The sequence below is a fragment of the Tenrec ecaudatus genome, chromosome 17 (assembly GCF_050624435.1).
Source record: "Tenrec ecaudatus isolate mTenEca1 chromosome 17, mTenEca1.hap1, whole genome shotgun sequence".
In the NCBI taxonomy this organism is placed as follows: Eukaryota; Metazoa; Chordata; class Mammalia; order Afrosoricida; family Tenrecidae; genus Tenrec; species Tenrec ecaudatus.
The window spans coordinates 8,324,695-8,352,391 of NC_134546.1; the positions used below are offsets into that span (position 1 = coordinate 8,324,695).

Consider the following 27,697-nt stretch of genomic DNA (forward strand, 5'->3'; position numbering starts at 1 on the left):
TAATGTGTCAATTTTTTTTCATAAGTAAGTTCTGTTTAAAACCCTCCCACCAGTGGAAATAGAATTGCCTATGGAGAGGGTCACGCAAGGAAAAACCCTCCAGATTAATCCCTAAAGAAAGCCAACATGGATAAGTAAACTCTTTTTTTTTTGCAATCTCATCCAGGTTTTCAAGAGTATCAGAAATAAAAATATTGGAAGGGCAATAAATTAATTTTTGCAAACAAATATTTAATGTTTTCAATATTTAATTGTACTGTGTCGGTACAATGTTAAACAAAAGCCCAAGGCCAGGAATTCAAAGAGCAACTCTCTTCCAAACAAAAGCAGCCCAGAGCCGCTCCTCCTCTCCAGCTGCAGTTCGCGGCGGCCCCACCGCGCTGCCCAGCAAGTGCCAGCCAGGTCACCGAGTGTTCACCTAGGAGACAGAAAACTCTTGTATTACTTCTGTAAAATCAGTACAACAGTAATCCATATCACCTGCATTTACACATTAAACACAAAACAACTGTTACCCCTCAATTAACAAACTAACATTAAAACACAGCTAAGAGGAGCTGATACCGAGGACTCAAACAGAAAATGTTTTGAGAATGATGAGGGCAATGAATGTACAAATGTGCTTGCCACAATGGATGGATGTATGGATTGTAATAAAAGTTGTATGAGCCCCCAATAAAATGATTTAAAAAAAAAAGCCTTTTGACCTTAGAGAGAAGCATGGTACTCACCACATCATCAATCTTCAGGATGCTCCGGACAGTTTCAGTTGCTAGGGTTAGAGCACTGACAGAGACCAACAGAGGCTGGACAACCAGCTCCTCCAAAATGTTGGAGATTCCACCCTGAAGAAACACAAGTGGCTTTGAGTGTGTTTGTACTAGAACCAGATTGTCCCTAGTGTACGCCTGGATACCTTTTCAAGCCTATTTCCCCCTGGTCTAGTTACTCGATAGTCAATATTCTTCTAAGCTCTTCTGTGCATTTTTATGTTGTATTTCAACTAAAATTTACAAAATATTAGTGGATTCCCCTCCAACCCCAATTCCAAATCATGTAACGATCCTAGTAGATCTTTAGTGTTTAAATTATGTCTTAATTCCAAGCGTGACCAATGTTTACCTACTCTTTTCTATCTTTCCAATTCTCCATCTTTTGCATTCCTTTTGCCACTACCCATGTCCCCTGTCAGACAGGCATTCCTGCCTCCAGACAGAAATACCAATCACTAACATGTAATTTCTGCTCCACACAAGCTGAGTAACCTCCTGACCCTCTCACCTGCAAATTGCCTCCCCATCTGCTGTGTTCGTGCCCTACCAGCCACCATTCCAGGTCACAAAGATTTTCCCGATCAGGCAATGCCTCTCCCTTCAGAGGTCTGTAACATGCAAAAACTACCGTATATACTCCAGGATAAACCGACCCGAGTATCAGCCGACGCACCTAATTTTACCACAAAAACTGCATTAAGAAATGTGATTTGTGACTGAGGGGGAGTGCAGAGTAGGGACCTAGGGCCCATCTGTGGGCAATTGGACATCATCCTCTTGCAGAAGGGCTGCAGGGAGATGAGCCAGTCAGTGTGCAGTGTAGTAATGATGAAACATATAATTTTCCTCTAGTTCTTGAATGCTTTCTCCCTGCCGCTATCATGATTCCATTTCTACCTTACAAATCCAGTTGGACTGGATGATGTACACTGGTACAGATAGGACCTGGAAACACAGGGAATCCAGGACGGATGAACCTCTCAGGACCAGTGGTGAGAGTGGCAATAGCGGGAGGGTGGAGGTAAAGTAAAAGGAAAAAAGGGGGACATACAATGTCCTTGCTGGGGGACGGACAGCAGAGAAGTGGGTGAAGGGAGATGTCGGACAGTGTAAGATATGACAAAATGATAATTTATAAATTATCAAGGGTTCGTGAGGAAGGGGGAAGCAGGGGAAAAATGAGGAGCTGATACCAAGGGCTCAAGTAGAAAGCAAATGTTTGAGAATGATGAGGGAAACAAATGTACAAAAGTGCTTAACACAATGGATGCATGTGTGGATTTTGATAAGAGTTTTCCAAGCTCCTGAAATGATTTAATTATTAAAAAGAAAAAAGTTGCTAAAAAACTCGGCTTACACTTGAGTATATACGGTATCTTACAACTGTCCTTTTGATTCTTTACTCCTCAAGATTGCCCTACGAGGGTATCATTCCTGCTCTGACAATAAAGACTGGTTTTAATATTCTTGTACTTAGTATTAAATTATTACCTTTCGAACATTTATGCCTGCAGTTTTTTCTCCTTGAGCATGGCGGTTTCTTAGTTCTGTGACCGTAGAAATAGGATTCAGGCCTGCGTTTTCAGCTAGTGTGGAAGGAATGACTTCCATAGCATCTGCAAAAGCACGGATGCAGTAGGACTCCATGCCACTCAGAGTCCTTGAATATTCAGTGAGACGCAAGGCCAACTCTATTTCTGGAGCCCCACCACCTGCGATGAGAGCTCTGAAAAGTACAAACATACATTTTAGCTTACCGTGTCCAAAAAAAAACACCTGGATTTAGTAATTTTATGTACCGTTCGAGTTACATTACAATTATTCAAGCTGTACAAATATTCTCGCTATCTTTCCTTTCCCATTATAATCTTTTCCATAATCAGTTTACCATTAACAAACTCAATGTCCCGGACCTCAGCTAACCTGTGAGTTGCTATGGCTACTTCAATTCCATATGAACAATTTTTTTTAAAGAGCACATTTTGCAGGACAGTCAATCTTTACTAATTAAGTTAAACTACTGTTTGGTTTAAAGATGCCTTCAAAGGATAGTTTTAGTTTAAATTAGTTCAGGATAATAATTTTGGGAGGCCATGTAACCTCTCAATTGCTCTAGAGATCTGGATTCCATAAAAATTTGAAATACTATTCCACATTCAAAAGACCCCCAAACCCTCTGATCAGCATTCTACTAGAAAATCTAACAAAGACATTAAAAAGTACTGAAGTTGTAACTATCAAGTATATTTGGTTTACGTACCGCTTTTTCACTAAACAGCGAATCACACACAAGGCATCGTGAATAGAGCGCTCAGCTTCTTCAATCACCAATTTGTTAGACCCACGGACAACAATTGTAACTGTTTTTCCAGGGCTTGCACATCCTGTAATCTTGAGAGCAAATAAACCCCAAGTTAGCCATTTAACTTAAGGGCTAATAGAAGAGCAAACAAATAAAAGTTTAATCACATAGTAGAGCACATAGCTACCTTGAGCAATTTGCCAGATCCATTGAAACTGACCTCCTCGGCTAGCTCAGCAGAACCCAGCATGTCAGCAGTAAACTGGTCAATATGAGCAACTGGCTTAGTTCCAATTGTCTGGAAAAATTAGTCAAGTCCACAAATTAATGCATTTAATTAATGAATATTCCCACACATGTAGATTTTGAATGTTCATTACCTTACAGATGAATTCAATGTCGTCTCTTTCAATATCTTTAACCACCATAATCTTCATCTTGTTCAAAAAATGTAATGCAAGATCACTAAGAGCATCTCTAAAACACAAAAGGAAATGTCAAAGCTGGGCTTTGACTGTCTAACTATTTCACTATCTTTGAAGCAGTCAACCAATCCCATTATTTGACAATTGCACAAACATTTTCCCACGGCTACTACATTTTTAAGAGGCAAGCAATAGCTAAAGGTTGTTTTCAGAACATTAATAAGATCTCTCCATTTAAAAAATTAAAGATTTTTTAAAGAACACAAAAATAACTTATACTTTATTAAATAAAAACACCAAATGTGAAGGTACTCTTTCCACCTCTCTAAACTTTTAATGAAGGAGTCTGTACTCTTTACTCTCCATCCCATCTCAACAGCAGTTTGGGCATCTTCAAGTCAAACATGTTGCTTTGACATGTTGGGGGCAGGTGAGGGCACCTGAAAGAGTAAGTTCAGGGTGAAGAGTGGGTGGGGTAAGGTTTTCCATTAAGCTCTTCATCTGACAGCCCGTTACCTTGGAACAAAGAGCAGATGCATTGTCATAATAAATGTTGTCCATGGAACAACTTTCCTGTTCTTCATACCAATGTAGCTTTCAATTTCCTTAAAATTTTTTCATAAGTACCTGTGATCATCCTGTGCTTTTGAAGAAAACCTATGAAGATTACCCCTTTCAAATACCAGAAACCAGTCACAACAACTTTCTGAGCAGATCTTTCAGATTTTAATTGGCCCAGAAGATCCCCTCAGAAGCCAATTTTGATTGGACCTTTTTGAAATGACACTCTTAACAAGACTAAGTAAGACGTGTTATCACTGAGAAATTGTTTGCAGCCATCCACTGATCCCAGTGACAGGTCATGAGTCTTGTTTTGAACAAACCGTGCATGTGTGAACCCCAGTGTAGCTAGCAGTGCTTTGGTTTATCCTTAAAATGGCATAAAAGTGTCTAGTAACACACTAAAGGAGGAAAAAATGATCACTTCAAACTTTGAAGAACTCTTCAAATTCCAAGATGAAATTCTAAGCTCAAAGAATAACGAATCAGTTTAAGATCACACTTACTGTATACACTCAAGTATAAGCCGACCTGAGTATCGGCCGAGGCACCTAATTTTATCACAAAAATGTGCTGAAAAAAAAAAAAAACCTGGCTTATACTTGAGTATATAAGGAATTTAGCTTTTTAAAAAACAAGTTAGCCTCTTAAAAATTAACCAGAAGACTTCTTCAAAAGAGTAAAAATGAACCAGTGGACTGGGAAAACATTATGGAAATGACTTATTGAGCAAGGAACCTCTAAAAACCACAGAAGACATCAATAATTCAATACCACTTGCTTCAGAAACAATTTAAAAGAAGGGCAGGGACACGAACCTACTACAGTTGACAATCAGGTGGCCAATAAAAAGTTATGATGCCCACAAGGTTAGCACGGAAGGAGAAGCAAATCAAAAGGAGGCATCATTTCACATTGGTAATTACATGTATCAAAAACAAAACACAATCCAAAAAAAGGACAAGAAATGTTGGTGAGGGTATGCAGATACTATTGGTGGATTCTAAAATGGTATGGCATTTCCTTAAATTAGAAATAGAGATACTATAAAACAAAGAAACCTACTGCCACTGAGCCAATGCTGACTTAGAGAACCCCAGGGCGTTTCGGAGAGTAACTGCCTACGGGAGTGCAAACCCATCTTTCTTCCTCAGAGCTGCTGGTGGTTTCAAACTGCTGACCATGTGCATTTCAGCACAACATGTAACCACCATGCTACCAGGGATCCACGGAAATACTATACAATGCAGCAATCCCACTACCCGGTACCAATCCTAGAAGTGACGACACCGATAGATGCACACCCCCATGCTCACTACAGAAGTATTCACATTAGTAAAAAAGGTGGAAAAACTCAAGTATCCACCAATGAATGCAGTGATACTATGTTATACACCCCACAAACTCCTACCTATCCAATGACCAAGACTAACACATTCACAGAACATCTCACCACATGGCACTCTGGAGGGTATTATGCGGAATGAAATGGCACTCACAAAAGGTGAGACTACTATTATAAAAAGTCAACACAAGGTCTACCTAGAGTAAGGAACATTCATTTGATGATTAACAGGGCTGGTAGAGAAAAACCACTAACTAGCCAGGAGCTAAGTATTAACGGAGTGAAGTGAGAGGTCACCCATTAAGGGGGGGGGCGCGCAAAGGGAAGCCACTGAGATGAGCAGAAATCAACCATGGTAAACACTATTCCACACACAGCCCTGCCTGATAGTAATGGTGCAGACATCATTAGCCTGCAGTGTATAGGATGGGTTATCAGACGATACTCATGAGCATATATAGGTTTGGCAGAGGGGATTTATATATTTGCATGTGCTACAAATAAATGTATACATACATGGTACAAATTTCTTAGCCATAACCAAATACCTTCAGGGAACTAGTCATTGGGATTTAGGGCTTAGTACAATAGTTGCCAGGGACATCGGGTTAACTGATATAATACACACACAGTGGAATCTAACACTATGGTCTTTAGACACACACTTTACCTTCAAACCTTTTAAGTGAACTCACTCCCTTATGGAGTCTATTGGACTCACCGTCCAGTCAAACAGACATGATCAAATGAACAATACCACCATGAATAATACCATGTTCTTGCAAGAACAATCAACCTTAAAAGACCAAAGGGTCGCACTTGTCCAAAAACAAAGGCATTAAGGAGAGATGGGCGAATGGAAACAGGGAACCCAGAGAGGGATGCTGCCACACTGAGACTTTAACTAATGTCACGAAATAAAACATGCACAAAATTTTTAAATAGAATGTTATTTTGTTCTTTGTTTAAAAATAAACAAGCCAACAAAACAAAACAAGCTAAAATGCCACCAGTTACTTGGTACTTAAGCCCTTTACCTAGAAAGATTTAAACACAATTAGGAGAGAAGCCACTTTGGATTTATTAGAATACCAAGATGCCCCAGTGCAGACTGGTTTCCAGATTTCTCATGGACAAGGCACTAAAAATGTATCTTAAAAATAGTTGAAATTAAAAATGACATATTATAATAATAATTGCTAAGTGTTCCCAAATCAATTTATCACTAAAGGGTGAACCAAGTATCAAGTCTCATACCGTAAAATAGACTTCTGTATAAGAAGAACATTGCATCCGGTTTTTTTAATTTGCTTCACTAAATTCAGAATATAGGCTCGTTCTTCTCGCAGCACTCGGTCCATCTGGGCGTAGTCAGAAACTACTATTTGATTATCCATCTGTTTAAAGTAAAATTAATTGCAATATTAAAAGCATAAAGGCAAGTGGAAACAATTATGCATAAATTCAGCCAACATCATACAAATGTATATAAACACGTATAAAAATTGCATAGACCCAACAAAACTTTTAAAATAAAAATTTCAAAAACAAAACTTTTAAAATAAAAACTTCAAAGGTCCAAAAAAGTGACATATACTTCAAACAGCACTGAAGTGTCTTTCCATTACATGCATTGGCAGCTTATTTTAGTTCCAGGTAATTTTGGGGAATCGAGACAATGATGATGCTATTTACTGAATGTATCAATCTACTTCACATAAATAGACCTCTTAAATTTAAGGTAAATTCTGTTTACAAAGACTTATTTATTAAAAAGCCCAACATGCTCAGGTGCCAGAAAAAGACCCACAAAGCGATACTCATGGCTGTACGGGTGAAAATGCACATTGGGCATGCCGGCACGATGTGAACGGAGAGCCACTCTGGGGAGGCAACCAGATGACGACCCTTTCAAGAAATGCTAATGACTGACAGGTGAGTATCTTATATCAGAAGGTTCTTCCACGTGGGAAGATAAAATTAGTTCAAAGTTCCATTTGTAACAAATTCTGGACAAAAGATGTGAAGGAAGAGTGAAGGTTTCTGCTCCCAGAGAGCCAGTAAGAATTTGAAAATCCCACCAGTACTCAACTTTCAGACTTACTCATACATATCTCAAATTGCTGTTCTATTCTGCCAAAGAAGTCAGCAAATACCCAATTAAAGCTACAGATGTGTCATGTTTGGAACCCAACAATTTCTGTCCTTATAGCAATCTCACAAATTCTTTTGAATTTTGTTTAACATTATTATCAGCATTTTCCAGTTTCATGAGTTATTAATCAGAAAGCCTAACAAGAAACAAGGACAAATTTAAGTTGGATTCTACTTACATCTGTTTTTGGAGCAGATAAACAAAACTGAATGAGCCCAATCTTCGCCTTCTCAACTCTGGTTATGCTAGAATTTGCCACTTTTTGGGTGAGAACCAGTCCTTCCACCAACTCACAATCATCAATTGTCCCACTGAAGAAGAAAAAGGGATAGTTAATTGGAAGTTCTGGGTTTAAAAGATTAACAGATCAAATAGCACCAATCTAATAAAAAGTACTGCAATGTTTACTCTTAAAATCAGTTTGTATTGGAGAGCAAATGCTTTGAAAATGATGAGGGCAAAGAATGTACAGATGTGCTTTATTCAATTGATGTATTTATATGTATGGATTGTGATAAGAGTTGTATGAGCCCCCAATGTAAAAAACGAAAAAAAAAAAAATCAGTTTGTGTTAATGAAAGTTTAATGAGAGATGCTTACCCAAGTTTCTTAACTATTTTAATATCTCTGAGATCTACACTAGTAGCAGTGGCTGGGTCAATCACTCTCATCACTGCATTTACACTCATGGGAGAGAGCAGGCTTGAATACTGAGATACCACCTGGAATGATTAAAAATAAAAAAGATTCATCAAGTTAATGTTCAAATATTCAAGGAGGAATCATAACCACTTGGTGGGTGAGTGTTCCCACTCAGCCTGCGAGTCACCAGAGGGGAGAGGAGTATCCTTGCTTTCCTCTTCAACCAAGTAGCACCTAGATTCTGACAGCCATGTTTATAGGACATCCATTTCAACTATTAACTTTAAACCGAGGTCCAGCCTAAAACCAAGGTATTATTGCTCTATGTGCATCCCTAACACTAATGTTGGTAAAAAAATACCAAGGGGGTTTACACAATAAACTGAAATAGAATTTTCCCACAAGGTACTGAAGCTCTCTCATAGCTGACGGCTAATATTTATTACACACTGTTGTTATATGCTGGGCAGGAAGTAGACCCAACACTTCATACCAGTTTTCCCCCTTGTAAATGGAAATATTACTACTAATTTGAAAGTCTAAAATTAGGCACATCACCAGGAATTCTATGATCATCTTAGAAAGGTTTCCAATAGGTAACTTAAAGGACGGCAGTGACCCCAGCTTTATCAATACTAACTTCTCTGTTGTTTGCCTAATAGCAATATTCCATCTTATAATCCCAAACGAATCCAGTTGTATATTACTTTATTTCCTAGCCATTTTCCAGAAATGGTATCTACACATTGTACAGCATCAAGAACGACAGTCTAAGAAATGCCATTCCTAATGTACCCCGGAATTGTTAATTTGACAATGATGCTTTTCTCGTACCTTTGAATTTAATGAAGTGGCTGCACTGTTTAACAGAGTTTCTCTGTCACTCAGTTCCACAGGTCGAGACATATCAGTCAAGACTTCAATGCCCTTTTCCAAAGCCTTCTGGAATGACTCCGAAATGATAGTTGGATGGATCCCTAGAAGATGAAAGTAATTACTCAATTATGTTACATATTTGGCATGCCTTAAATTTCTATTCAAGAAATTTCCGAAGTCACAAATATTCATTGTAAACCCAAAATTCATTTATGGTCTAGCTTTAAATTTGATTAGACATAATACTAATTAAAGTTAATAAGTAGTAATACTCTTTCCATTTGCTTTGGAACAAATAGTAGGACCCTTTAAAATTAAAACCAAATACTATACTTTTCAAAATATCATAAACCTATGTAAGTAGAAAGCAGGGATTGATGCCATCTGTACTATTTACCAAAATGAGTAATCTATTTTCTCTTCCAAATCACTATTCACACTTACAGCTAAGTTTCATTTTAACAGAAGTCTGACAAATCAAAAGGGTATGCTCTTTTAAATCATGCTACAGATACTCCGCTACCACTGAGTCAATCCCAACCCATAGCAACCCAAGATGGGGTGTCCATGGCTGCAAACCTTTTACTGGAACGGAGAGCCTCATCTTTTCCCTCAAGAGCAGCTGGTGGGTTTAAACTGCCATCCCTGTGGCGACCAGTCCAATGCTTACCCATCAGAACCACCAAACTCCCAATGTAACTAAAAAATGTCTTTATAAGATAATTTATTTGAAATGAATTATAAAATTTTATTACTTAAGAATAGTTTGCCTATTCCTTTAAAAAGGAGCTCTGGTTGTGTAGTGGTTACAAGGTTGGGCTTCAATCTACAAGGTCAGGAGTTTACAACCAGCAGGTGCTCCTTAAGAGAAAATGGGGTTTTCTACTCACATAAAGAATTAGTCTTGGAAACTAACAGGGACAGTTCTACCCAGTCCTTTACTCACTATGAGTCAGCATCGACTTGATGGTAGTCAGATTCCTTTGAATTTCCCCCCCTTTTAACTGTTTGCCCTTGTTCAGTAATAAAGCATGACCTATGTTCAACCGACCTTTCTGAAGCAGTTTGGTGCAGGAATCCAAGAGAGAACCAGCAATGATGACCACTGATGTGGTACCATCTCCTGCTTCTATATCTTGAGCCTTAGACAACTCCACCAGCTAAGCAAAAAGAACATGCCCAGTTACCCAATGAGAAACGTGTGTATCCAATATAATTCTACCATCAAATCAATGGCACCACATAGGCGCCGAACAGAATTAGACTGCCACCCCTGAAGAGCCAACACTTCTGATTTACAGGCAATCTGAAGGTTTACAATGAAGACCCGGATGGTTGTGCCACACACAATTCTACTTATGTATTTTTCCTGCAAGAATCTATACTAAAATAGAGTATAAGTTATTTTTTGGCTAACCAAAATATTCCTCACAGAAAGCAAATGTTGCTGTACCACAGGTACATCTTGAAGACTTATACAGTGGGGCATCCTGGACAATGGAAGCTTATAAAATGGGGCATTGTAGATGAGGCTTGAATATTAGTTCTTAGTCAAGTTTATCTGAACATTGTATGAATACAACACGATTGATTTTGGAAATTATCTTAATTAAAAGGGGCATCCTTCAAATAAGAACATTTATGGCATTTATTTTTGCTAACACGCCTTCTCATGTGACAAGAATGACCATGATGTTTACTCTTTTTAAAAACATAACTTGATTAAGTAAAAACTTAATTGCTTACCAAGTATTAAACAATACTCATACTTACCATTCTGGCTGCTGGATGTAACACTTGCATTTGTTTCAGAATGGTGGCACCATCGTTTGTAATCGTCACATCACCTTTCCCATCTTGAATCTAGACAGTTGGAAGTTTTTAAGTTATATTTCATAAGTTTTAAGGTTTTTAATTCAGCATTGTGACATCTAAAAAGCTACACTAGGTCTTAACACTCATCAGAGGACTTATAGTTGAATAGTGTTTAATGTCAGTCTCTTTCCTTACATTAGTATAATTAAGACCCCAGTTTTACAAATGAAATAGCTGGCTTTTGTCTTAATGTATTTCAAAGTGAAGAAATCTATTAAAGAAAAAAATCAAAGGTTACACTATAAAGATTCACTATCTTTCTTGGCTTCGTAGTAATAAGCAGAAATCCAATGTATCTCCAGAAGAACACCACTGTGTAATGTGGTGGGAACAAGTCTTATTGTGTCCTTAGTCAACAGGGTAACTTTTCCTTAGTATTCTCAACAGAGGAAGAAGATTGTTCTGCATACTTTCCAGACAATCCTCTACATTGCTGTCCACTTTTGTTTTAGGTGTTAATTGAGCAAAATATTACTCAAATATTACTAGAATGCATCTGTTTTACGTTGCCAACGAACTAAGCTAAGACCCAACTATACCCATTGCCATCGAGTCAATTTACAACACAGTACAATTTCTGAGGCTATAACTCTTTACAGGAACAGAAAGCCTCATCTTTCTCCCAAGGAGCAGCTTGGTGGTTTCAAAGTGCTGACCTTGTGGTTAGCAGCCCAACACCACTCTGCCACTGGAAGTTTAAGTCCTATGGATTAGACCACAGAACTGAGTTAAAAAAGAACAAAGAACTCAAACCCTGAAACACAGCTTTATCATACTGTCCCCTTTAACTACGTAACAAATAATGCCTACCACTAATCTCTCACTTCTAAACTCCAGGTACTTAAACTTTTAAACAGCACATCTTATCAAGATCTTGTAATACAGATTTAAGTAATGATTTAGCTTTTTACCATTTTATCCATTCCTTTTGGTCCAAGACTTGTTCTAATAGCATCAGCAACAGCTGTTAACAGAAGGGGGAGGGATAAAAAAAAATCAAGTCTGTTCAATAGCATTTCTCCTCTCAGCAATCAACTTGTCTTAACAGAACATGATGAGTTTGAATGGATAACCTTGTGGTTAACAGTTCGATGTGTAACCCACCAGGCCCCAGGGTGCCTTTATAAAAGCTGTGTCCACTAGAGAAAAACTGTCTACTGTCCACTGGAAAGAAAGCATTACAATCATATTCTTCTATAAATACGGAATGCTTCACTTTGTTTTTAAAGTCACTAAACTCAACTCAGTACTTGTTCTCTGCCTCCAGTAAAGCAAAATGAGAATTTACTTAATCTTCCCCAGAGTATTAAAATGGGAAAAATAAAGCACTAAGATGGCACATCTAGTTACAAGGTCTGATTAATGAGGGTTGCATGCTTGTTTCAACCACTTCTTTCTAATCTAAAGAATTCAATCTCAGGGTTCCAACTTTGCTCTCTAGACAAGTATGTACCAAAATCTCCATTACGACATTTTAATCAACCTTCAAGTGATGCCTTTCAGCTACCTACCTGCCATCTCCAACTCAACCTGCCTAGACCGGCCGAGGATCTTCCCTCACTTAATTCCTTTAGCATCATTATGTTCCCTGTCGCCTGGGCTGATCACTTCAAATACTTTCTGTATCTTGTTTTTGCAACGATTTCAACTCAATCCGTTGTGTGCAAAGTAGAACTGTTCAAATAAGGCTTTCAAGACTGTGGTTTTGGAAGCAGATGCCCTGGCCTAACGTCCAAAGAACCCGCAGAAGGGTTTAAAGCACCGCCCTTGGGGTTTGTGGTCCATAATTTAACATAGGAACCATCAGCACCACTCGTATGTCGTTTATGACTTTTCTCACAGTAACCTTTTTAAGGGCTGTTTTTTTACCTCGTTATACTGAAGAACGACCTGAAGCTGGGAGATTAAGCCAGACACTTTTGATTCAAGACACCAAACCCAACCCAAACTCTGGCATCAAATCGATGCCACCTCAGTGTGAGCACCCGCTAACCTTTCTAATCGCATTCCTCACTTCATTCTCCAGCCCTGATGAAATTAGAGTACAATTCTCAATATACGTCCCGGACAGGGGCTTGCTATCCCAATTCCTTCTTCCCTCCGTGTCTCAGTTCGACGTCTCGTAACACTTAACAATTCTAATACGCAAACATTTTTTGTCCTCAGTTTTATAGGTGAAACAGAACCCTGGATTCAGACTGGTTAAAGGTTACGAAAAAAAAAAAATCTCGGCCTCCGCTCGTTCCTCTCCCAGTACAGCGGACCCCGCCCAATAAGATGTGAAGCATTTGCCTCAATTCTTCTCGGTAGTAAGACTAGTTAGAGCCCGGGAATGGGTTAAAAGGATACAGCTACAGATAAGAGGGCTGCAAAAACGCTGTGCAAACGGCGTGCTGCCGATGAATCCAGCAAGCTCGTAAAGGGTATCTCGAAGCTGTCAGCTCCCGAGGGATGCCGCACGCAGGCCTCGGCATTTTGGACTAAACCGATTTTCAGTCTCAACGCGAATGAAGCACAGCACTGGATGAAAACGTATGGGCTAAACAGGCAAAACGGGGTCGGCCGAAGGCTCACCATGCTGAAGGCCGGGAATTATTAGAGGCAAACGGAAAGAGCTTTATATGGAGACATGGTGATCACTTGAAAGCTCAGAGAACGAGCCCCGCCTGCCAGACCCTAAGGTGAGACTGCGCAGGGCCGCGGGGGGAAGATACCTTTGGCCGCGGAGATGTTGCTGAAGCGGATCTGGGCCGGTTTGTCGCGGTCCTGATAGGCTCCTTTCCCGCGACCGCCGGTCATCCCGGTGGGCGCCCCGCCCCGGGGGGCCACGTTCTCTGGCATGGCAACCTTGGCTGAGTCTGTGAAGGATCGGGAAGGACGGATGGACACGGATTCCCACCGGCCACCAAGTAACGGAACGCGCCCTCTACCTTGACGAACCTTCCAGAAAGCGGCGCCGGCGATGGAGGGGGCCTTTCTGGCAGCGCGGCGCTTCTGTGACGTAAGAAGCTGTCCGCCGCGCGCCGGCCACTTACTACGCGCCGGGAGCTCTAGTTTTGGGGGTGTTAGTGGTGGGCACTGAGGTCAAGGAATGCGATGGGCGGCCTAGTGTTAAAAAAAGATTTAAAAAAAGATAATCCATGATTTTAAAGGCGGCTGTTGGGGGACACTTCCAACTCCACCCTCCTCGGCCTGAGGGCCCCTCAGGCAGCTCCTGGCGACGTAGGCGGAGCCGGCGTGCCGCGTGCTGCTGGGTTGTGTAGTCTTGAGTTATTTATTTTGCAAGGGATGGAAGGTGAGAGATTTGGGTTGGTCGGATGCTTTGTGTGTCTTATATTGGTTGATGCTAAATGATAGAGGTGTAAATATACTGGTTAAATACGGGAGGGCTACTGCCAACCACTCATATTGCAATCTTTAAAAAATTTTTTTAACAAGTTGATGGTAACAAGACGCTTGACTTAAAGGGAAAACTGTAGTCTTCATTTCTTTGAGAGTAATTTTCTCCTACTTAAAGACAGATTGCTCTACGTGTACGAGCTATGTGCAAAAAAAGTTATAAAACTGCCCTTGGTTTTGCATTGACAAATGAAAACATTTAAAATTCTCCAATCGATTAAGGTATGCAAGGATTTTTAAGTCTTTTTCTTGTTGTTAAACAGTGAGCAAAATAACTCGCTGGAATATAAATTGCGGAATGAGCCTGCCACCGAGGGAGAAGAGGGTGTTTCACAGTACGAGTATTTATTTCCCCAGCCCATCTCCTTTGATGCCTATCAGAACGTACCATTGGCCATTTAATTAAAAAGCAAAATAAACAAAGGGGGGCAATGCTGTGTGCTTGTGCACAAACGCCAGTTACAAGAAAGGAATGGGGAAGAGGAAATGGAAAGGATAGAAGACAACTATGCTGTGGCCTTCAGGATGTGGTGGGACCAAACGGTGGCTTTCTGATGGAGAATGGAAACTTGGTCGGAACGGAATTCTGGAGGAAAGAGCGGGCTCCCTTTTAGAAGACACCAGTCTTCTCTGCGACTGGAACAACCTTGGTATCTTCAGCCTCCCTTTCCAGAGGTGCAGGTGTGTCTGCTTCCTTGATCGGCTGTCCGTCCAACCCGAATCTGATCTGCTCCCTTGACAAACCCTGTCATTTCCCAATAGGCTTTCAGTAGTTATTGAGTAGCGTGTGCCTCATAATCTTAAACTGCTCCCCAGAACCACCCCGCCCCGCCACCTGGTCCGCACCGAACCGGCAAACCAGCAGCACCAGGAGCGGCAGAAGGAGCGCAGTTGTGGAGGAGGGAAAATGCAATATTTTCTACATGATAAAGCCATTGGCTCCCACAGATTCTTTATAACGATGAACTATTATGTACCGGGAACAGTGCTAAGTCTTTCTCCCATTAACTCCTCACTCCAAACAAAAATTAAAAATTAAGCCCACTGCCGTGGAGTCCTAAGTAGGGCTTCCCCACACGGAAATCCTTAGCAGCGATTCTCAACCTGTGGGTCGTGACCCCTTTGGGGGTCGAACAACCCTTTGACAGGGGTTGCCTATGACCAATGGAAAACACATGTCATTAGAATATTTCACAATATATAATTACATATTTTTGTGATTCATCACTGCTTTAATTATGTTCAATTTGTAGCAGTTAAAATGTATCCTGCCTCTCAGATATTTACATGACGATTCATAACAGTAGCAAAATTACAGTAATAAAGTAGCAACGAAAATAAGTTTATGGTTGGAGGTCACCACAATATGAGGAACTATATTAATGGGTCCTGGCATTAGAAAGGTTGAGAACCACTGCCCTACAGGGACAGAAAGCCAAATCTTTCTCCTTCGGGCCCTCCTAGGCTTAGGGGTTTGGACCTTGTAGTAAAAGCCCAATGCTTAAACCACTAAGGCCTCAGGGGTCCTTTAATCCTCACAATCCTAGGAGACAGGGCCTGCTGTCCTTAGCAGATGAGGAACATGAAATAGATGAAGCCCAAGGTCAAGCTCTGAGTAGCTGGAAGGCAGTATTTGAATGCTCAATTCATTAACTTCAGAGGCGATGGTCCAAACTACTGGGTTCCTGAGTATATTACTATATTGCCTCCTCATCAGTGACTATGGAAGTTGATGCAAGAGAAATTCACTAAACATTAGTTTACAAATAATTGTTGAGTGCCCATAACTACTGGGAGACTTGCAGTAGGTTTATTAAAAATACTTAATTCGGTGTTCGTGAATTGCTTTGATATTGTATTCAGGCTAGATGTACATAAACCTCTAAGGTAATCAGGACCAGATTTTACACACACACACACACACACACACACACACACACACACACACACGATATCAAGTCAATTCTGACTTGTAGTAACTGTAGGGACAGGAACTTTTCTCCAGGAGGGGCTGGTGGGTTTCAACTGAAGACCTTTTTCTTAGTAGCCAAGTACTTCACCACCGCATAAGAAGAGCTCCTTACATTACCTCCATGTAGCACATACATACTCTTTTTGTTTAGACAACTGATGTCGTGTGATGGGAACAAATGTCTAACGCTGAGAATAGCATTCATTTGACGGCCTCTAGTTCTGGATTTGTTTTCCAGCTCTGCTACTTATTAGCTGTGATCTTGAACAAGTCAAGTTTCTAGGGCTCATATTTTTCACGTATAAAATGGAAAGGTTGAACTAGTTACTAGATGATCTTTAATGATATGTTAAGCTACTGATTCAGCACACCTGGTATTGTTAGATTTTTTTTTCCGGGTGGATAATACTTCGGTTCTTGGTTTTGCACAAGAAAGAATTCATGCCGAGGCCTGGTTTGTAATCCAAGTGGGTTTTAATAAAGGACAAGAGAAGTTTCAGGTTTTAAGTCTCAAAGGAGTACAAGCTATTTCAGGGAACTGCAGACTCTGTGCTGGGGCTCACAAATGGTTACAGGCAACTTTGTACACACACACAGTGACCCGAGCCCAGAAAGTGAGTGGCAGCGGGAGCACAGATGTGGGGTAAGACCAAAGAGGCCAATTCTAGGGTATTTTAAACCTCCAGCTGGGGAGGCATGGTGGAGGATATTGGCCAACCCCATTGGCTGAATGAAGCCCACCTGGGTGGGGTCATGAGCTTGGATCTAGTCTGGGCTGCCCAGGTGTAATGCCCATCTGGCTTGGCGGGACCTGAATTGGAGCATGCCCAGTTAAAGCCTTTATGGGTGGTTAATGCTCTCCTGACTTTTCTTCCCAACCTCTGTGCAGTCATGGGAGGGTCAACCCTTTGTCCCTGTCTCGGCTACCTCACAGTGTTTTCCAAACAAGAAGGCAGTGAGTGAGTGGGGGTAGAGATGAAGCAAGGTGCAGGATGTTGGGATAACTGTTGGCGCTCCATGGTAGCTGGTTGAGTACAGTGACTACTAGCACTAAAGGCAGAGCCGAAAAGATGAGAGCAGAGCTAGGGGGCGGAAAGAGCTTCATGCAAAACTTGGCAAAAACTGGGGCCTCTGTATACATTATCCTGGTTCCCGTTTTAGAATGTTGTCTTTTTCAGAAACGGAAAACCTCACATAACAAATAGTACTTAGGACGGAAACCTGTTGGCCACAATGAAAGGAAATTTCTTTGCAAGGAGAGCCGGTGGGGTGGCGCTATCTTTTCCTCCTGAATCAGGACTTCAGGGTCTTTTCTAGTTGGGGAGCCTTAAAACCATTCTCTTCATAGGCTTGTGCCCCGATTTCGAAACAGTGGCTGCTTTGAAATTTTTATAAATAAAGCTTTGTACTTTGATCCTTTTGTTTGAAAGGCATTCTAAAAATGTGGCTTCTTCCCAGCATATTTAACGGTTGCATTGTCAAATAGCGGCCTCTGGTGGTACAGGCATGAATTTTTTTTACTTGGCTACCCTGGTGGAAATTGTCTGATGGGCAGGTGTGATTTATCTAGGTGTTACACGGTTGAGTGATAACTAAATAATAGGAGTGATACATTTTTCCTTGTGTCTAAAAGAATAAGCTATTTCGAAGATTAAGTGGAAATAACAGGAGTACTGAGAAGGCGTTCTTAGTGAGGGCCCGTGGCAAATGAGGGGGTTCAGGGACCTACTTCAAACTCAAGAAACCAAACTCACTTCCATCGAGTCAGTTCCAACTCACGGTGGCCCCACAGGACAAGGTCGAACTGCCACCGTGGGTTTCCGAAATCATAACTCCGTAAGGGAGTCGAAGACCTGAAGCATTTCTTGGAAGAATTCCCCCAGGAAGGTAACATTGCTTTACCAGTGCACCCTGAAAAGAAAACAATCAAAGCAATGGCTACCAAGAGATGGAGGTGGTCTCCTCAAACCAGCCAACAAAATTCATGGCAACAATTTTGGGGGGATGCTCAAGTCATTTTGCCCGCTGACTTTCTGATGACCTAAGAACAATGGCACTTGTTGATTATGATCGTGTTTTGTGGAGGGTAGACAAAGCCTTAGCAGAAAAACCCCTTGGAAAGCTTCACCTGAGTCCTTTGCTACCATGAAGGTGCTCCTGCCCATTCTTCTGATCAAAAGGGCAATTCTGTGATCGTTTCAATGGGCAATCATTAGACATTTATCTTACAGTCCTGAACTAGTTCCTTCTAATATATTTTTAAAAAAATCATTTTATTGGAGGTTCATATAGCTCTTATCACAATACATACATACATGGTCAAGCACATCTGTACATTGTTGACATCATCATTTTCAAATCATGTTTTCTACTTGAGCCCTTGGCATCAGCTCCTCATTTTTCCCCTCCCTCCCTCCCTCATGAGTCCTTGATAATTTATAAATTATTATTATTTTGCAATTAAAAAATTAATCATTTTATTGGGGGCTCGTACAACTGTTGTCTCTAATATCTTTTTGTTTCCTAATTTAAAAAATCTTTAAAGGGCACCCACTTTTCTTCAATTAATAATATAACAGACTTTCATTGACATAGTTAAGTTTCCAGAACGCTCAGTGGTCTAAACGACTGGTATCTTTTACAGAAGTGTCCTGGATTTGATGGAACTTAATGGTGGCAAATAAAATTTACATATATATTTAAATCATTTTATTGGGGGTTCATACAGTTCATAATCCATACATACGTCAATTGTGTAAAGCACACCTATACATTCGTCGCCTTCATCATTCTCAAAACATTTGCTTTCCGCTTGGGCTCTTGGAATCAGCTCATTTTTATTTTTCCCCCCCTCCCTCATGAACTCTTGATAATTTATAAATTATTATTTTATATCTTACACTGCCCGACATCTCCCTTCACCCACTTTTCTGTTGTCCATCCCCCAGGGAGGTGGTTATATCTAGATCCTTGTAATTGGTTTCCCCTTTCTATCCCCCCCAAATATATATATATATATATATATATATATATATATATATATCTTTCAACTCCATTTTTCCATGAGCTTTTTTGACGACCCCTTGTATGGAGGTTGGTAATTTTGTTTCAAAAGAGTAAAAAGAGGTGTCACAAAGTCTTTGTTATCGGAAAGGAGCTTTGGATAAGAGCTACTGATGTGGTTGGAAAGACAAGACAAACTTTGTAAATTCTCAGGGGATAAATCTGGACAAAGGGTGGCAAGGTAACAATTGGCGAAGGGGCAGGGGTTGGATCTGGGCCTGAGTGACAGGTCTTATTTAATCAACGGCGTGGGAAAGTCTGGAATGAGATGAATTGCCACCCTTATGGGATGCTACCTCCTCTCGCTTATCTCCATCGCGTGTTCTTTCCTTTGGGCAGGACCTGGGTGGCATGAAGGAGGAGACCAGCGAAAGCAAAGCCATCTTTCTGAATTGAATGTGGAACTTCGTGGAGAAACAAAACAAACTCACTGTCCCCGAGTGGATTCGGACTCACAGTGACTCCTGTGCCCCGGGGGCTTGTGTAGAATGCCTTTCTTCCACGGACAGCTGGCGGGTAGCAGCCCGACTGGGAACCCTTACGCCACAAGGGCTGACGGCGACTGCAGCCCGGGCTTCTGCAGACGCCCGCGCGGGGAGCGCGTTTGCCCACACCTTTTAGACCCGCCTCGGCCGCCGTGGCCGGGACGCGCGCCGCCGTCTGTGGGCGGGGCCCCGCAGACCATGGCGGGCGAGCTTGAGGGGTCCAAGTCCCTGAGCGCGCTGCTCAGCGGCCTGGCCCAGGACGCCTTCCACGGGCACCCGGGCATCACGGAGGAGCTGCTGCGGAGCCAGCTCTACCCGGACGTCCCTCCCGAGGAGTTCCGCCCCTTCCTGGCGAAGATGAGGGGCATTCTTAAGGTAGCGCCTTTGCCCCGGAGCCCCGCCCCCTCCTTGCCGCCCTCAAACTCCTTCCCAGGTAGCTCGGGAGCCTGTTCCTCCCTCCGCTCGCTCTGGTTCCCAAGGCTCCACATTGAGTTTCTTCAGACCCCGGAGCTCACGCCGCAGCCCCGCTCGCTTTGCCAGGGCGGGTCGCTGTGCTCAGCCTTGCGGCCCCCGTGGGGGCAAAGACAGTCACGGGTGGACACTGTTGGGAGCGATTCCGAGAGGCCTGTTGGACATGTTGGGGGTTCTTTTGAAACTTGCACACGGTCCGGCGCCCTGTCGTGCAGGTGACAGCATTAGAGCGAGCAGTGTCTGTAGGGATAGGAGGATGACCCAGGGTGGACACCTGTCAGGGGATGCACTGTATGATTGAAAGAGCATATTTACTACCTTGACGTCCCAGCATAGACAGCTGAGTCCAGAAGGAATAATGAGAGCGAAAGCATTCAATTTTTTCCCTAGCAGACACATTAAAAAGAAATGGCTGAAATTCATTTATTGTTTTTTGTTTGCTTCATCCAACATATCCAATACATAATGATTTAAAAAAATAATATGAAAAGATGAGATCTCTTATAGTCTTAACTCACCCCCACAATCTTTGAAATCCAGTGCGTATTTCCCACTTACTAAACCAAAGCCAAACTCAATGCCATCAGTTGACACGGATTCATAGCCTGGAGGACAGAGTACAACAGCCATAGTGAATTTCTGAGACTAACTCTGTTTTGCTTTTTGACTTTAACTCTTTACAGGAGTAGAAAGCCCCATCTTTGTCCCTTGGAGCCGCCAGTGGTTTCAAACCACGGACCTTGCAGCCAGTGCTTAAGCTCTACGGCACCACGGCTGCTCTTTCCATTTACGGCACATCTCAATTCCAACCGTCCATGCCTTAGTGGTTATTGGCTGCTGAATTGGGTAACTTTGGACATAGACAAATGAAAAACCATTGAATTTGGTGCCAAAATAGATACCTATTGCCATCAAGCAGATTTAGGTTATAGTTCAAATTATGGAAAGAGAATAACTGTCCCCCAGAGCCTTTCAGGGCTTGTAAACCTTTAGAGAAACTTCCATGTTTCTCCTACAGAGCAACTAGTAGGTTCAAATGGCTGATCTTTTGTTTATCTGATGAGTGCTTAACCATTGCACCACCAGGGCTCCTCATAAAATGAGATAGACTGTAGAAATAACTACTGATTCATGTGGGCTTCCAAATGGTAGGAACTGTATGTGAACTTTGATGTTTTTATTTGTTTCCCCCCCTTGCAGTAACCTTATATGGTACCCACTGCCATTGCGTTGATTTCAACCCTAGTGACGTTATAGGGCAGAGTAGAATTGCCCATTTGGGTTTTCAAGGCAGTACATGTTTATGGAAGCAGAAAACCTCTTTTCCCACTGATCGACTAGTGGATTCCACTCAGAACACTACCAGAGACAGGGCTCCTCACCTTAAATGGTGGACACAAATTTTAAAGATTAGGAAATGAAGGCTCAGAGAGGCTAAACAGTCTTAAATCACTCTTTGATTCAAGTCAGTGCTAAAACTTCATCCGTTATCCTTTTGCGTATGCTATTTGTTTTGAAATTGCTTTTGCTTTTCAGCCTCAGAAACCCAGGTCTGCTCTGCCCTGTTGAGTCCCTATTGGTCATAATCAACCTAATGATGGTGAGAATATGTCTGTGGTTTCTTGACTGCTTCTGTGAACATTGACTGTGGATCCAAGTTAAATGAAATTCTTGACAATTTCAGTCTTTTCTCCATATATCTTGATGTTATTTAATGGTCCAGTTGTGAAGATTATTTTTCTCACTCACATTAAGTAAGCCTTTGATCCCACATTTGTAGAATAACTGAATGAGTGGCTATTGGTTAAAGTTGGGGATTGCCAATAAAAAGATAAGCACAGAGAGAAACCCTACCCCATTCCTCTAGGGAGGAGAGTTGAAAAAAATAGAACCAGGATTTGGAAAAACATTGCCAAAGGGATGAATCTGACCTGCTTTTATTATTATAAATTAAGTTGTTGGGCTTTTTGGGGTGCATAGTTATGCATATTTGTGTATTATCTTTTACTGCATTGCTGCTATAAACAGCAGAGTTGAATATTTGCTGCACAGACCATATGGTCTACCAAGTCTAAAATATTTACTATTTGACCCTCTATAGAAAAGTTTGCAAACCCCTAGTCATAATGTTTGATTTTCGGAAACAATATGATATGTAAATTATTGTTTGGAATTGTTATTGGCTGCCATCCAGTAGGCTTCTGACTCATGGGAACCCCATGCGTGCACAATGCGATTGGACCGTGTGATTCCTAGGAGTTGAATGCGCTGATTTTCTTTTTAAATAGATTGCCAGCCTTTCTTCCTAGTCCTTCCTAATCTGGAAGCTGCGCTGCTCTTCAGCATCACAGCAACACACAGATCTCCACTGACAGACAGACGGTGGCTCACCATCAAGCTGGTTAAAAACATCTAGACAATAAAATAAAAATAAAAACATCTAGACACTGGAAATCAGGACTTTAATTCTTCGTGTCCTCTAGGAGAAAGTTCACTAAGTTGTTCTTTAGGCTCATCCGATTTTGAGTGTGAATGTTCCTCAGGTACTGTGTGCGTGTTCTTAGTAAGACATGCGTAGGATTTAAATTTGGGTTTTTTTCTTTATAGGTTGTAAAGTTTGTATGTGTATTGTTTTATTCTACTTGTATTATTAATACAGTATATCATTTAATGTTGCACCAATCAAGTTAAACCTGTCAACCTATAAGAGCTGTCATGTACCAATTTAAGTAATTTAAGTATTTTATAGGCAGCCTAGAACAGTTCAAGGAGCCCGAGTGGTAGGACACTGTCGGATAAATGTTGAACTGCAAGGTGGGTGGTTCAAACTCATGAACTGTTCCTTGGAGGAAAGATGAGGTTGTTTGCTTCCATCAAAATTTACAGCCTTTGAAACTCTGTATAAGGTTATCATGAGCCAGTGGGTTTGACTTGATGCCAGTGGGTTTGCTTTGGCTAGAGTAGTTTGTAACCCACTGCAAATCATGAGGAAAAGGCGGGGGGAGGAAAATGAGAATCTAGTTACGAGTGAAATTCTCAAAGGAAAAAGGTTAAAATGACACAGAGCTAGTGTTTTCTCTCGTTGTCTCAAGGTGACGCTTTAAGACTAGGCTGACTAGGATGACGATAATGACTTCCTTGGGAAAGAACTTGGCAGATTTGGCAGCTTACTTTAAGCTCCTTGACTTGACCTTTGAGACCAAAATGAATCCTCCCCAGCCCCCGGCCAGTTAGCTCTTATTTTGATGGTTCCTATAAAACATTGCAGCCTTGGACACTCAAAGGGGTAGTTCTACTCTCTCCTGAAGGGTCACTATGAGTTGGCATGGACTTGATTGATGGCAGTGAAGTATGTGTGTTTGTGTGTGTTTTCATTAGTCCATGTTCCACCAGTTCTCAGCTGCCATTTGATTTCCTGACTTGTCCCAAAATATTTTTCCAGAACATGATCACTCTTTCTTTGAGGCTTCAGACAAAAGCCACATAGCCTTAGACTAGAAATAATTACTCTATATGATCATAGTGGTCCAGATCAGACAGTCTAAGAACTCAGTAAGAAACAATTGACTTGGAATGGAGAGTACCTGTCTGTAAAACAGGTCCTGACATTTAATTTTTCTTCAACTATTTTGAATTTCTTCAAATGGCTGTTGAATTAAGTGGTGGTAGGGCTTTGGGATATAAACCAGAAGTCTGGAGAGCCGTGAAGAGAGAAGAGGACATGTCTCTGAGCTAAAAGTTGAAAACAGTTTATCAAAACTATAATAAGAGAGGGAGATAAAGAGATGGAAAATAGGAAGTAAAGTAAAATGAAATCCATAAACCAGAAGGTCTAATATCTGATAAATCAGAATGCTGGTAAGAGAACAGGGAATACACAGGTAAGAAACTTCGGTCTCAGTAATCAACTTTCCCGGGACCTCAAAACCATGAGTCTCCAGAATGAAAAGGTCTGTCCAAAAAATCAAACTCACTGACATCAAGTGGACACTGACTGGGTTCTGTCTAACACACAGCAACCCTACCGGGGCCCACATAATAAAATGAAAGGGCAGAAGGTTATGGTTGTTGTCATTCTTTATTATTGTTGCTGTTTATTCTAAAAAATATGACACAATTTACACACACATCAGTCAATCAGCCCTCCAATTTTACAGCAACTGGCTCTGCTAAGCACCCCAAACTCCAGTTTATGGGCAGTGCATGGACATCGACTTCAGATCTGCGCTTTGGTCTAGCACTCATCAGAGAAGCTGGATTACATGGAGAGTGTGGCATCGGGATTGGAGAAAGGCTTGTTAACAACCTGAGATAATGCTGAAGACACACGCTTTCTTGTGGAAAGCGAGGAGAACTTGAAGTACTTGCTAATTGCAGCTTTCAATTTGGATTATACCTCAATGTAAAAACCACAATCCTCGCAACTGGTATCATCGTGATCAATGGAGAAACGTCATGACAAATGCCTTCATCGGGCTTCTTCAGTCAGCGCTCACAAGAGCAGCAGTCACGTCAAACAACGCACCGCAGTGAGCGAGTCTGCTGCACAGGGTCTCCTTAGAGTGTTGAAGAGCAAGAAGGTCACTTTGAGGACTAGAGTGCACTTGACCCAAACCAGGGTATTTTCAGTTGCCTCATTTACTTATGAAAGTTGGACATTGAATAGGTAGAGTGAAGAAGAATTGGTGCATTTGAATTATTCTGAGCAGAGAATATTGTAAATATCACGGACTGTCAAGAGAACAAACATATTTGAAAAACGTGCAGCCAGAATACTCCGTGGAAGCGAGGATAGCAAGATCTCATCCTGTGTACTTTGGACGTTATCAAGAGAGACCAGTCCCTGGAATAGTGTATCATGCCTGATCAAATGGAAATGGAGTGGAAAAGAGGAAGACCAGGATGAGATGGACGGACACAGTGCTGCAGCCACGCACTCAAGCCTAACCCTTGGGAGGGTGTGCAGGACTGGGTTGTTAGGAGTTGGAGCCAACTTGCTGGTGCCTAGCAACTTTTTATAAGGAAAATCAACTCTGCTTCAACACTGCTTTTAAAACACAAAAGGGAGCACACTATGCCTAACTTTTATTTAACCATCTTGGTTCTGATTTTTATTCTATTCTTCAATACTGGGGGTTTAGTTCATTTACACTCAGCTTGGTGGTGGTGTGGTTATATGTTGAGTGGCTAACCACAAGGTCAGTAGTTTGAGACAGCTCACTCTGTGAGAGAAAGGTGAAGCTTTCTACTCCCATAGAGATTTCCAGCCTCGGGAACCCACCAGGGGCAGTTAGACTCTGTCCTCCAAGGTCATTAGAAGTCAGAATTGACTCCATGGTAGTGAGAGGGACACCCAACACCGGGGAAAGCCCATTTTCATACATCTTGGAAGGAATACACATTGTATTGCTAAGGTTTAAGTAGAAAGTTAAATTTTTTACCAAGCGATATCCTACTTAATCTTTCCTGTATTTTGCATACTGGATTGTATATTGTATATCACTTTAAAAGCAGCACAAAGTCATAATGATGAGAAAATGGAAATTTGGTCCTCTTCACTAAATACCTGGAAAAATTGTGCAGGAAGTTTTTGTAGTAAAAGCAGAGGTGTAGAAGTTCATTTGGTGTTAAGTTTACACAATGTCTAGAGTTGACCATAAGTGATGATTTCTTTTTTAATGAAAGAATGGTATTGTCAGCTTCTGAATTGAGATGTGTTCTTGTGGAGTTTATCAGTTACTTCTTACATGTGAAAAAGCTTGGACGGTTTTTAGTATTGAGGGTTTTTTTCTTTTACTTTTTTCAGTAGTAATTTTGCAGAAAATTTTACTTTGTAGATACTTAATATCTATTGTTCTCTGTTTACAAATGAGAGAAGTGTAAAAATCAGTACATTGTTTATACATGAGAGTGAACATAATAAAAGGGCCATGATATATTTTGGACAGCAAATATTAATAATAAATTAACTTGATGGGTTGTTGCAGATGCAGTTTGGTTAATATTTAGCACCCTGACATTTGAACTTCCCTATGATCCATTTACATTTGTTCTAGTTTTTAATATTTTCCGCTTTCTCTTCGATTGAGATTTTTATGTTTTATCTTATTTTTCTTGTTAGTTTTGTTGTTTGTTTTTTAATGCTGTCTTGTAAATGAAATCCAGGCTAGGTAAAACTATAGAAACAGTAACTGGACTTTGTGGGGTACGGCAGGGGAGTTGAGGGGCAATGGGGAGCTAATGACAATGAGTACAAGATTGAGAAAATGTTCTAAAACTGATTGTGGTGATGATTGTACAGTTCTTTTTGATGTGATTGAAATATTGTATGACTGAATTATATGCCAATAAAACTGTTGGGGAAAAAAGAAATTAACAAGAGTATAAAAGTAGCTTCAAACAACGTGGTCTAAAAATATTTATTTAGGTTTTTAGTTGTTCAGTGCCTTCAAGTTAATTCCAACTCATAATAACCGGATGTCTAAGAGAACAACCCATGGGCTGGTTCTGCGCCGTAGGCAGTTGTTGCTGAGTCTGAGTCTGTTGTAACCATGGCGTCAGTCCGCCTCACGGACAGTCTTCCTCGTTCTCACTGACTTCCTGAATTACCAACCATGATGTCCTCCAGAGGCTGGTCCCGCCTGTTAATGTCCAAAATGAGATGAAGTCTCTGTCCTTGCTGCTAAGGATCATTCTGGCTGTAGTGCCTTGGACACTGGTTGATTTGCTATTCTGGCAGCATACTGTTGTTCCTTGCCAATTTGAGTGTGCCAGTTCTTGTGGGCATTCCTTTGCCATTGCTCTCACATTTGAGGTGATTGGAAATACTATGGATTGGGTCAAGTGTGTCTGAGTCCTCAAAGTGCCTTTTTGCTTTTCAGAACTTAAAAGAATCTTTTGCAGCAGTTTTGCCCAGAGTTATGTCATTGGACTTCTTTTATAAAACACTTTAAATGAGAGTTTATACAGCAAATTGGGCTCCTGTGTGACAGTTCTATATAAATTGTTCGCTGACATATAGCATAGTTATGGTTTTCACAAGGTGTCAACTTGCTCATTAATTGAGGTCTGGCTGTTTCCAGTGACCTTGTTTTACCGCTTTATCTGATCTTTTGCTCTTGAGTAACTAGTTGATTTAGTTACTCTAGATCTAGTTGATCTAGTCTCCTAGGAAGGAGCCCAGTGTCACAGTGGTAAAAGCAAGTACAGTTTTGCTGAAGATAATTTTTAAAAAAATGGTTGTAGTAGGACTTCAACAGAGAATGGATAGAAATTCAAGCCAGATTCAGAAAAGAACATGGTTATAAGGGGTATCATCGCTGTTGTCATATATGTTGGCTGAAAGCAGAGAGT

The 27,697-nt window shown here is 41.0% G+C and overlaps 2 protein-coding genes across 3 annotated transcripts in view; one reads left to right on the forward strand and one right to left on the reverse strand.

Moving 5' to 3' along the window:
* Positions 1-210: 210 nt before the first annotated feature.
* CCT4 (chaperonin containing TCP1 subunit 4) lies at positions 211-13,934 on the reverse strand. Its single transcript, XM_075535885.1, has 14 exons — positions 13,669-13,934; positions 11,866-11,918; positions 10,853-10,942; positions 10,131-10,239; positions 9,038-9,180; positions 8,162-8,283; positions 7,740-7,872; positions 6,664-6,803; positions 3,456-3,552; positions 3,263-3,373; positions 3,034-3,164; positions 2,265-2,499; positions 732-845; positions 211-418 (listed from the first exon to the last, which is right to left on the reverse strand). Exons 1-14 carry the CDS (start codon positions 13,793-13,795, stop codon positions 404-406), a joined length of 1,620 nt encoding a protein of 539 aa, XP_075392000.1. The 5' UTR covers positions 13,796-13,934; the 3' UTR covers positions 211-403.
* Positions 13,257-27,697, forward strand: part of COMMD1 (copper metabolism domain containing 1) — a 157,737-nt gene continuing 143,296 nt past the window's right edge. The window contains exons 1-2 of one of the 2 annotated variants that reach the window (XM_075535886.1): positions 13,257-13,955; positions 19,728-20,248. In XM_075535886.1, coding sequence (XP_075392001.1) covers positions 19,877-20,248 — 372 coding nt within the window. In that variant the 5' untranslated portion in view covers positions 13,257-13,955; positions 19,728-19,876. The remainder of the gene's footprint in view (positions 13,956-19,727; positions 20,249-27,697) is intronic. The other variant, XM_075535887.1, reaches the window with a different exon arrangement.

Bases quoted from the DNA above. Each gene is read 5' to 3' on its own strand.
- CCT4 (XM_075535885.1), bottom strand. From the start codon at position 13,795: ATGCCAGAGAACGTGGCCCCCCGGGGCGGGGCGCCCACCGGGATGACC. The intron at 7,873-8,161 runs GTAAGCATCTCT...TTTCTTCTTCAG, and splicing joins AAAATAGTTAAGAAACTTGG to TGGGACAATTGATGATTGTG. The intron at 846-2,264 runs GTAATAATTTAA...GTGTTTCTTCAG, and splicing joins CAGGCATAAATGTTCGAAAG to GGTGGAATCTCCAACATTTT.